Source organism: Mustelus asterias, chromosome 23 (assembly GCF_964213995.1).
Source record: "Mustelus asterias chromosome 23, sMusAst1.hap1.1, whole genome shotgun sequence".
NCBI classification, from domain to species: Eukaryota; Metazoa; Chordata; class Chondrichthyes; order Carcharhiniformes; family Triakidae; genus Mustelus; species Mustelus asterias.
Window position 1 is genome coordinate 66416785 of NC_135823.1, and position 12080 is coordinate 66428864.

A 12080-nucleotide genomic window follows, 5' to 3' on the forward strand; every position below is an offset into this window, starting at 1 on the left:
TGACCCAAAATGGATGCAGTAAACCTGTGGGAAAGGTGATATTATTTGGATTGTGGGTAATCAGTCATAATGAGAAATATGTATGATCTGGAAAGGAAGTACTCATTATGTGAAAAATGTTATGCCATGTTTATGGCTGCTGTACCCACCTTGAGATGCATATTAAATTGATACCTTTGTTTGCATCTGCATTGGCTTTCCTTTCAGTTTACCTTTTCCATCAACTATGGTGGGCATTAATCATAGAATCCTTACAGTGCAGCAGAGGCCATTCAGCCCATCGAGCCGGCACCAACTCTGACAGTATCTTACCCAGGCCCTCTTCCCCCGCCCCATCCCGTAAGCCCCCACATTTCCCATGGCTAATCCATCTAACCTACACATCTTTGGTCTGTGGGAGGAAACCCACAGGAGGAAACCTAGGTTGACATGGGGAGAATGTGGAAACTCCACACAGTCAGTGACCCAATGCCGGAATTGAACCCGGGTCCCTGACATTGAGAGGCAGCAGTGCTAACCACTGTTCCACCATGCATGTAATTAGGTTATGATATGAATATATGAATGAATTCTCACTTTTTAACCCTTGCTTTACCTGTACAATGGCCACCACTGAGTCATGTACTAGCTGTGCTTTCCAAAATGTATTAGCTGTGTACTGTTACAAAAGTGCTAAAAATAAACCTGACATGGTGTTGCTTGATTAAAACGCAAATTAAATATAATTATGTTTAATCAAGCAACATTTTCTGTGGTGAGCTGTTCAAACTGGGATTGAGATTTAATCTCTGTCTGTATTAAGTTAGCTGATCTCCGAGAACTGATAATGAGGATATCACTAGACACAGTAATGGAGAAAAAAATTAGCCAGGCTCAGTTTTTGCCCATTTTCCAGTGACATCTATTGGAAAGAGCAACTACATTGATGTCAGGTTGGATTTAAGGCTGTGATATTTATTATACAGTGAAATAACCGCTGATGTTTGAAAATGTGCACAGATGAAGAACAATCACTTGGACAAGATAGTGGAAGATTGCTAGTCCTTGTTGAATTGTCCCTATCAGCAGGAAGTTAGTGAACAAAATTGTTTTGCAATTCATAGAAACATAGAAGATAGGAGCAGGAGGAGGCCCTTCGAGCCTGCTCCACCATCCATTACAATCATGGCTGATCGTCCAACTCAATAGCCTAATCCTGCTTTTTCCCCATAACCTTTGATCCCAGTAGAAACAAGAAGTTTATTCGTTAGTCACAAGTAAAGCTTACATTAACACTGCAATGAAGTTACTGCGAAATTCCGCTCGTTGCCTCAGCCCGGTGCCTGTTTGGGTCAATGCACCTAACCAGCACATCTTTCAGAATGTGGGAGGAAACCGGAACACCCCGTGGAAACCCATGCAGACACGGGGAGAGTGTGCAGACTCCCCACAGACAGTGACCCAAGCTGGGAATCGAACCAGAGTCCCTGGCGCTGTGAGGCAGCAGTGCTAACCACTGTGCCACCATGCCGCCCTGTCAAAATGAAAGCTTGATGAAACCTCGCCAGATTTCTTTAGGTAAAATGATTATTGTAGAGATGGGCTGATCTACAAATTCATGTCAATAACAGTTTCATGTTCTCCTTTCATGTACCAAAACAACCAGTGAAATACAGCTTTTACAACTAGTTGTAACCTGCATCTGGCTAATCAGCTTGTTGCATTTTGTTTACTAGTGACCTAATAAATTACTAGTGACCTGATACATTTTCAAAAGTTTAGACAGTGTCTCTGCTATTATTTTGATGGTCCTTCTTTCTGTTTGACTCTCCCAGCACTCTTTGCATATTCCTGCGGCTGCTTGGTGGTGATTGAAGACTTGCATTCTGGAGCTCAGAGACACTTAACTGGTCACACACAGGAGATCTCCACTCTTGCAGTTAGCCATGATGCGCAGGTACGCTTGTCACTCATGAGTGACAGGGATACCCCTACATACCTCCATGAATGATGTTCCATTTGGTTGCTAATCTACTCATTTATAAAATTGTCTTCAGCACAGATTGAAAGACTACTTCCTCAAGGTTAAGTGACAATTATTATCATTGAAGTTGTCGTGCTTTTAATCTGTGGATCTGCAGAATGTGTAAAGTTGTCTTTGTGCTCTGAAGTTTGTTGGAGAAGGGAGGTAGAAAAACTACCAACATATTATTTTATGTTGGTAGTTTTAGATGAGCTATATTTGTATTGTTAAATATTAGAGATATGTGGGTTTAATTTAGTGGTTTTGTGCAAGAGGAGTAAAATTCCAGTTAGATTCATGTTAGACAGGGTTTTGTGTGGGGGTTTGGTCAGTTCAAACTGCTTCTATTGTGCTTAGAGAGGGTTACAGTGTGTAAAGTAAACAAGCTGGGAGAAGTAAAAAGATGTTGCTTAGTAAGCAGGGGCATCTTCAGGATAGGAAGTAATGTTATTTGAATTTAGTTTCAACTGAAGGTAGCACAGTGGTTGGCACTGCTGCCTCACAGCGCCAGGGACCCGGGTTCAATTCCGGCCTCGGGTCACTGTCTGTGTGGAGTTTGCACATTCTCCCCGTATCTGTGTGGGTTTCCTCTGGGTGCTCCGGTTTCCTCCCACAGTCCAAAGATGTGCAGATTAGGTTGATTGGCCATGGTAAATTGACCCTAGTGTTGTGATTAGCAGGGTAAATATGTGGGGGTTATGGGAATAGGGTCTGGGTGGAATTGTGGTCGATGCAGACTCGATGTGCCGATTGGCCGCCTCCTGCACTGTAAGATTCTATGAATTTCTAGTAGTTGGGGCTAAGAAGTAAGAGAGTAGACAGCTCTCAACTGCTAGAAGAAAAGCCATACCATAAAGTATTAAAAAAACCAGTACAGAAATCTAAAGGACAGCTAATTAAAGTACGTATGAAATCAAGTTTCCAATAGGTCGGAGGTTAAAGGAACAAAGAGGTACTGGAACTAGAACAGAGTACTATTCAGTGAAGCCTGACAGATAAAAAGTTGGCAAGTGAGAAATCAAAAAGATACCTAAAGTGATTCTAAGATTTGGAGATATTACTACAGCCTGTGGAACTTGAATTAAAATAATTGTGGAAATAGGTGGCTGGACCTCGGAGTTTGGGTAAAAGCATTTAAGACGAAGGAAGCCTGGAAGGAGAGGTGGAAAACCTGGAACTGGATTCCTTATTAAAACACTGGAGCAGAAACTTTGTTTGAAAGGATAGTTGGAAAACCTGGAGCAAGTTCTTAATGCAAGCAGTTAATGGAAAGCATTGTTTGAAAGAAGATTTTAAAGTGTGTCTTTGGGAGTGGAGTTTGGAAGCACTTGTGTGACAATCATTTGGGGGGTGGGGGGGTGCGTTGAGAGAAGAAATCCACAAGATTGGTTGAGTGGTATCAACCATTTGGTTTCGGAGTGGGGGTGTTATCTTTGAAACAGTACATTTGCGAAGCTAAGGGGGGGGGAGTAAAGGAGTATTTTGTTGTAATCAAACTTTCATGTTTAACCTTTTTTTTTCTGTGACTGTTCCTCCACACTTTCTAAAAGAAGTAAAAGTTACGGTCTTCTGAGCCAGGGTTCCATTCTGGAATCTTCCCGCCCAGTAGTAACGCCAACTGAAATTGTAACAATCAATATGTATAGTATTGCAGCATACTTCTATAAACCTTGACTTGAAGAAAGAAAATACACTCACCATTCTGTTCTATTTATCACTCCTTTTGGGACCTGTGCACCAAGGTCATCTGGGAACCAATTAATTTAATCAGATGGCGCAAATGACAAGTTTGTGACCCTTTCAAAATGTTACAGACAAGGTTTAAGCCATGCTCTTTCCATTATCAGTGCAACTTTGAGGTTCAAACTGAAAACATTAGATGACCTCCTAGAGGAACAGCAATAACAAAGATAGGATTAACTGTCTTCCCATTCTGTCCGCTGCCCCCTCAGAACCAAGGAGGATGAGCATTTTTAGAAGTTTTCGGGTTTTGTTCACATTTCTTCAGCTTTGAGTTGAATAAATTGGGCCTTGGGGAATTCCTTAGACTCATAGATTCCCTAAAGTGCAGAAGGAAGACATTTGACCCATCGAGTCTGCACTGACAACAATCCCACCCAGGCCCCACGTAATCCCCCTGACATTAAGGGGCAATCCCACCCAGACCTGTTTTCCCCGTAACCAAGTATTTATCCCGCTAATCCCCCAACCTACATACCTTGAGATACTAAGGGGCAATTTAGCATGGCCAATCCACCTAACCTGCACATCTTTGGAGTGTGGGAGGAAATCGGAGCACCCGGAGGAAACTCACGCAGACACGGGGAGAATGTCTGTGTGGAGCTTGCACAGTCACCCGAGTCAGGAATTGAACCCGGGTCCCTGGCGCTGTGAGGCAGCAGTGCTAACCACCTTGCCGCTCCAGAAAATTAAAAACGGTGCAACAATCCTTCAGGTAGTGATTTTATTCTTTCACAGAAAATGGAGGATTTGCCTTATAATTATTGGTGTTTGTTTTATCTGGAAGGATCTCGCCTCAGCTTCAGGAAGTTGGGGTAAGAATGGTTGCAGTATCTTTATTTGGAATGTGACCAGTGGCTGCTGTAAGAAGGTACTCTCTCAGCACGTGACTGAGGTACAAGCTATGGCCTACTCCAGAGATGACCGGTTCCTGATGTCTGCTGGTAGGTTTAGAAGTACTTGGGACAGTTTTGTTTCCGATATTGTACTTTACAGGATCTAATTATAGAAGTGGAAGAGATTTATGCTATGGCTGTATTTAATTAATGGTCACAATAATAAACATCAAAGTGTTTCAGCAAATTTTGACTGATTCTCCCACCCTGGGATGAGGTATTTGGATTTTCTTTTTAAATGGGTAATATTTGAACCTGCTGGGTGCAACAAGGAATAGATTGGTTCAGCAAATTAAAAATACATTTGTTAATGGATGGCTCTTTGGTGATCCAGCAGTCCATGCCACAAAAGTTATAGGAAGGATGAACTTGCTTATGAACTTTCTTTTATGCACCTCCTAATGACCAGATCAAGGCTAAGTACGTTTGGACTTTTACCATATTAGGCAGTACTTTTTGATATTTAATCTTTTTGAAAATTGAGTTAATTGTGAACCATTGGACTAATTTGTTTGTTAGGTTACTGTTCCAGCTTCCTCTTCTATCACGATCTTTATCTGTTTAGTATACTTATAAATCAGCAAGCACTTTAAGGGATCTGTTGAACAGGTATCACTCTCCCATGATCCAGCTGCAGCAGTGTTGTGTATTAATATAGATAGCTTTGAAACAGCTAGATGCTACAATGGGAATTGAAGCTGATTTTCTAGAAGAATGAAATGAAAGTGGGGCCACAGTGTTGCCTTGTTCCGACTTCTCTTTGTAAGCATTAATTTTATTCAGCTGTCCCTGTTTGAAAATGGAAGGAGAAGCTTGTTAATGAAATTCGAGTAAAATTGACTACATTGAAATTAATGTGTGGATGAGATTAACACCAACAGCATGGGGTTCGATCCCCTTTTCAGCTGAGGCAAACAAGGGGTGCTGTCTCCACACCCTATTCATAGTAGAAAATCATGGGATTTTTCAGTGGTTCTGGGAATAATCAATAAGGACTTGCCTTTCAGGCAGAGAATTCACTACCTCGCTTTCCACCGCTCCTATCCAGTTTTATTCTGCCCTGATCCTTATTTTAACCCTAAGGATTTTGATTTGATTTATTATTGTCACATATATTAACATACAGTGAAAAGTATTGTTTCTTGTGTGCTATACAGACAAAGTATACCATTCATGGAGAAGGAAAGGAGAGAGTGCACAATGGAGTCATAGAGGTTTAGAGCATGGAAACAGGTCCTTCGGCCCAACTTGTCCATGCTGCCCTTTTTTTAAAAACCCCTAAGTTAATCCCAATTGCCCGCATTTGGCCCATATTCCTCTATACCCACCTTACCCATGTAACTACCTAAACGCTTTTTAAAAGACAAAATTGTACCCGTCTCTGGCAGCTTGTTCCAGACACTCACCACCCTCTGTGAAAAAATTGCCCCTCTGGACACTTTTGTATCTCTCCCCTCTCACCTTAAACCTATGCCCTTTAGTTTTAGACTCCCCTACCTTTGGGAAAAGATAATGACTATCTAGCTGATCTATGCCCCTCATTATTTTATAGACCTCTATAAGATCACCTCTCAGCCTCCTACGCTCCAGAGAAAAAAGTCCCAGTCTATCCAACCTCTCTTTATAACTCAATCCCTTAAGTCCTGGGAGCATCCCAGTAAATCTTTTCTGCACTCTTTCTAGTTTAATAATATCCTTTCTATAATAGGATGACCAGAATTGCACACATTATTCCAAGTGTGGCCTTACCAATGTCTTGTACTACTTCAACAAGGCATTCCAACTCCTGTATTCGATGTTCTGACTGATGAAACCAAGCATGCCGAATGCCGCCTTCACCACTCTGTTCACCTGTGACTCCACTTTCAAGGAGCTATGAACATGTACCCCTAGATCTCTTTGTTCTGTAACTCTCCCCAATGCCCTACCATTAACTGAGTAAGTCCTGCCCTGGTTCAATCTACCAAAATGCATCACCTCGCATTTGTCTAAATTAAACTCCATCTGTCATTCGTCAGCCCCCGGCCCAATTGACCAAGATCCTGTTGCAATTGGAGATAACTTTCTTCACTGTCCACTATGCCACCAATCTTAGTGTCATCTGCAAACTTACTAACCATGCCTCCTATATTCTCATTCAAATCATTAATATAAATGACAAATAACAGTGGACCCTGATCCCTGAGGCACACTGCTGGTCACAGGCCTCCAGTTTGAAAAACAACTCTCTACAACCACCCTCTGGCTTCTGTCAAGAAGCCAATTTTGTATCCATTTAGATACCTCACCCTGGATCCCGTGAGATTTAACCTTATGCAACAACCTACCATGCGGTACCATGTCAAAGGCCTTGCTAAACTCCATGTAGACAACATCAGCTGCATTGCCCTCATCTACCTTCTTGGTTACCCCTTCAAAAAACTCAATCAAATTTGTGAGACATGATTTTCCGCTCACAAAGCCATGCTGACTGTCCCTAATCAGTCCTTGCGTCTCTAAATGCCTGTAGATCCTGTCTCTCAAAATACCTTCCAACAATTTACCCACCACAGATGTGAGGCTCACTGGCCTGTAGTTCCCAGGCGTTTCCCTGCAGCCCTTTTCAAACAAAGGCACAACATTTGCCACTCTCCAACTTCTCCAACTTTGCCACTTCTATTTCTAATGTTACAGTCATAGCTAGGGTGTAGAGAAAGATCAACTTAATGCAAGGTAAGTCCATTTAAAAGTCTGACAGCAGCAGGGAAGAAGCTGTTCTTGAGTCGGTTGGTACGTGACCTCAGACTTTTGTATCTTCTTCCCAACAGAAGAAGGTGGAAGAGAGCATGTCCCAGCATGCATGGGGTCCTTAATTATGCTGGTTGCTTTGCTGAGGCAGCAGGAAGTGTAGACAGAGTCAATGGATGGGAAGATGGTTTGTGTGATGGATTGGGCTACATTCACAACCTTTTGTAGTTCCTTGTGATTTTGGGCAGAGCAGGAGCCATACCAAGCTGCGATACAACCAGAAAGAATGCTTTCTATGGAGCATCTGTAAAATTTGGTGAGAGTCATAGCTGACATGCCAAATTTCCTTAGTCTTCTGAGAAAGTAGAGGCCAATCTATCATAAGAAAAGGAAAAATACATTAGCTATGATAAACATGGCTTATGACTAATATACCCTCTCTCAGCAAGATTTTTTTCCCAAAGGAAAAACAGAATAACAAAAGCAGAAGCAAACTCTGAGTAAGCTCTCTGGAATCAGTCCCGCCTAATTTCCTTCAGATTGATGTTTTTTCTGGATGCGTCAGAATGCACGTTGTTTCTATTATTGACGGAGACATTTCGGTGGCACAGTGGTTAGCATTGCTGCCTCACAACTCCAGGGATCCGGGTTCGATTCCAGCCTGGGTGACTGTGTGGAGTTTACACGTTCTCCCTATGTCTGTGTGAGTTTTCCTTCGGGTGCTCCGGTTTCCTCCCACACTCCAAAAGATATGCAGATTAGGTTGATTGGCCATGCAAAATTACCCCTTGGTATCCCAAGATGTGTGGGTTAGGAGGATTAGTGGGGTAAATACGTGGATTTACAGAGATGGGGGGGGGGGTGGTGTGGGTGCGGGTGGGTCTGAGTAAGGTGCTCTGTTGGAGTCAGTACAGACTTGATAGGTCAAGTGGCCTCCTTCTGTACTGTAGGGATTTTGAGATTTCCAAGAGCAAAGCCAAAATATTTCAGGTGCTGCAAATTTTAATATAAAAACATGTTGAACTAACCCAGTGGGTCAGGCAGCAACATTAGAGAAAGAAACAGTGAACTGGGAATTTAAAGTTTCTGAGCAGCCAGGAAGGAGGTAAGGGAGAAACTGCACTCGTGATGCCTGGAAATAGGGGTTCCTGACAGGCAGTCAAATTTTAGAAGCGCGGTATGCATCCCTGGCCAGACGACAAACTAATTGATAACCTTGTCTTCCAGACAGGTGGGGAACATTGCAGAAGAGGCCGTATGTCTGGTTAGGGTCCCTGACCCTGTTGGTGGCTGAGGGGGTGGAATTGAGGCTTTGGTGGGAGGGTGGGTGGGGCGAGGGGGAGATTGGAGGCCTGAGCGATTAAAAAGCAGAGTTGAGCAAAATGGTGCTGCGTCAAGTGGACGAGATCAGAGGCCAGGATTGGTTTGTCTGATAGTGGGGTGTGGTAAAGTAGATATGCTGGACCCAGCACATTGTTTTATTCATTTGTGGGCATGGGCGTCGCTGGCTGGCCAGCATTTATTGCCCATCCCTTGGCAGGCAGTTGAGAGTCAACCACATTGCTGAGGCTCTGGAGTCACAGTAGGCCAGACCAGGTAAGGGTGACAGGTTTCTTTCCCTAAAGGATATTGTGAACCCAGGTGGGTTTTTCCGACAATCGGCAATGGTTTCATGGTCATCTGTAGATTCTCAGTTCCAGATATTTTTAATTGAATTCGAATTCCACCAACTGCCGTGGCGGGATTCGAACCTGGGGCCCCAGAACATTAGCTGAGTTTCCAGATTAATCATCTAGCGATCATACCACTAGGCCATTGCTTCCTCAAGCAGAAAGGCACCTGCCCCAGATTCTGCAGTGCTCACCTTCCTGTAGCTGCTGGTTTGTTGTGGCTCAGGAAATGCAGCCAGCCTGGGTTAAACTTTAAATGGTGGCTAGGTACGAGAGAGACAGCCTCTTTATAATTTAAATTTCCAACCTGCCTCCGTCAAAACTGAAAGTGGATGGGGTTGCAGTCAGGTTGAGATTTTTTTTTAAACACTTCAATCTCCCACTCAACAAACATCTGCCCAGTTTTAAGGTTAAAGTTCCCCCCTTCCCCCCACCACAATGTTCAGTTGGATGACTGTTCACATTTAAAGTGGCTAAAAAAAAGAGATCTTAAACAAGGTGAGACATCGATCGGAACAAACGAGCAAAGCATTATTTGCGATACCAAGCCATGAACAGTAAGGCACTTGTACAATTTTCCATTGATACTGTCCTGAGTAGTATTAAGGCAGAGCTGTACACTAAGTGATTATATTAGGGTTCCTTTGTAATAGCCAACCTGGACTGCACATCCACTTTATATTGCTTTATTTTAACGTTCAGTAGCTCTTATTTGTAACTGGGGCAAGCTGAAATTTGAACTTGTCCCACAATCAACCTAAAACGCAGGTCTGTTGTAACCTGTTTTTAACTTATTGTGGATACAGAAATGGTACTGCGTTATTCACCGTTGAAATAAGGTGTATGTGTTGCAAGATCTGCCCTGCAAAGGTTTCTAATGTTGATCGATTTAATCGTTTCAGGAGATTACAGGGACCTCACAATTGCCTTATGGGATACCAGGAATTATGAGCTGTTAGCAACGACAAGAGTATCAAATCCTGTCCATGATTTAGCTTTTGACCCAACTGCTGTCAATGAATTTGCCAGCGTTGGGGTAGGAGGAGTGCACTTCTGGCTGCTAGAACAGACTGCTAATGAAGTACAACTCAAGGTTAGTGATAATGTACTTCCTGAAAACTAAGTGTTTATGATGGGGCTTGTCCCGAGTTTGTGTATTTTGAACACTCGCTTTAAGCTGTCCCATGCTGCAAGACGACTGTTGACGGGGGAGGACATCTCATTTCAGGCTTTGATGCAGCTTTCTAAATATGTAGTGACAAACTTGTCAAAAATCCTCTCTATCTGCCTTGTTAATTATGACCCAAGAGAAATCGGAAACTATACACCTGTAGCTGAACTGGAATCTTCTACATTGGAGTTTAGAAGAGTAAGAGGCAACTTGATTGAAACAAGTAAGATGCTGAGGGATATTGACGGGGTGGATGTGGAGAGGATGTTTCTTCTTGTGGGAGAATCTAGAACCAGGGGTCACTGTTTAAAAATAAGGGGTCACCCATTTATAACTGAGATGAGGTGAAATCTTTGCGCTAAGGGTTGTAAGTCTTTGCAATTCTTTGTGAAAAGGTGGTGGAAGTAGAGTCTTCAAATATTTTTAAGGCAGAGGTGGACAGATTCTTGGCACGGTTATCAGGGGTAGGCAGGATGCAGATTTGAGGTTACCATCAGATCAACCGTGATCTTATTACGTGGCAGAGTGGTCCTGAAGGGCTGAATGGTTTACTGCTCCTAGTTTGTACGTATTCTGCCCCCATTTCCCCCTACATTGTGCTCAGGACAGTAATATTTTTTGGGTCGGCAGCATCTGTAAGAAGAGAAAAGAGCTGATGTTTTGGGTCTTTGACAAAAGGTCATCTGGACTCGAAACGTCAGCTCTTTCCTCTCCTTACAGATGCTGCCAGACCTGCTGAGATTTTCCAGCATTTTCTTTTTTGGTTTCAGATTCCAGCATCCGCAGCAATTTGCTTCTATCCAATATTTTTTGGGGTCTAGTTCTGTCAAAGCTAGTATCTCTCATAGGACTTGGGAGCAAGAGTATGACATTCAGTCCTTTGAGCCTGCTATGCCGTTTACTAAGATCATGGCTGGTCTGGTTGTTGTCTTAACTCAGCTTTCATGTCTGCCTCCCATAATTCCTGACTCCTTTATCCATCAAAAACAATAATCTATGTAATTAAGCTTTGAATAAATTTAATAGCTAGCCCTCCACTGCTTTCTAGTGGAGAGAATTTCACAAACTAACGATACACAAAAACAATCCTCATCTCCACCTTAAAAGGGTGGCCTCTTAAACAAACTACAGACAATTGTGTCTCCCCTGACTATACTAGCTCCATTGCATTACTACCTCCTGTTGCTCAAGACATTCTTCATTTGTGAGCCTAATTGGCAAGTGTCAGAAGGGCATCTGATGTGCTATGCACACTTTCTAGTAAAGGTTAGTGGAGTCCCGTAAAGATATTTGTCCAAACCCTTTAGTGTGCCGCACACCCTGAGTTCAGCTATCTCTGCACGGACTGAAGGTTGAACTTGATCACCTTGGATCATTATTCCATCACACGTCAGTTACTTTGCTTTGTCACTGTCCGTTTTGCATTTGAAATATTCTGCTGTTGTGCGGTTCAGATTGTAAGCATGTTTTAAGCAGTATTGTAGTGGGATAGTTTGTCATGTTTAGTTCTTCCTGTCTTCCTTGCTTTTGAGATCTTCCCTCCCTAGTATTTTTTCAAATTCCAACCTCAATCCCCAAAGCTGCAAAGTTCTGTTACCACTCAAGATATAATGGCCTTTTGTTCTTGCCATCTGGCCTATGAATATCAAAGTAAGAATAGGTGCAAAGTATAGAAGACTTGCACAAAGAAAAAGCGCGCTAACTGCATTTGCACAAAGTCTGCAAATTCAACATTTTATGGGCAGCCTTGAAGTTCAAACTTTAGGTAACAAAGTGTATTATGTTCTTATATAAATTGAATAATTCCTGGTTTTCCTGTGAAAAATGAAATGTTTTGGGTGGCACGGTGGCACAGTGGTTAGCACTGCTGCCTC

The 12080-nt window shown here is 42.7% G+C and overlaps 1 protein-coding gene across 3 annotated transcripts in view; it reads left to right on the forward strand.

The window, feature by feature from the left end:
- The window catches only part of wdr90 (WD repeat domain 90), a 79299-nt gene that overhangs the window by 54111 nt on the left and 13108 nt on the right, over positions 1-12080 (forward strand). For all 3 annotated transcript variants that reach the window (XM_078240846.1, XM_078240845.1, XM_078240847.1), the window contains 3 exons: positions 1815-1936; positions 4530-4686; positions 9938-10128. In XM_078240846.1, the coding sequence (XP_078096972.1) occupies positions 1815-1936; positions 4530-4686; positions 9938-10128 (470 nt within the window). The remainder of the gene's footprint in view (positions 1-1814; positions 1937-4529; positions 4687-9937; positions 10129-12080) is intronic.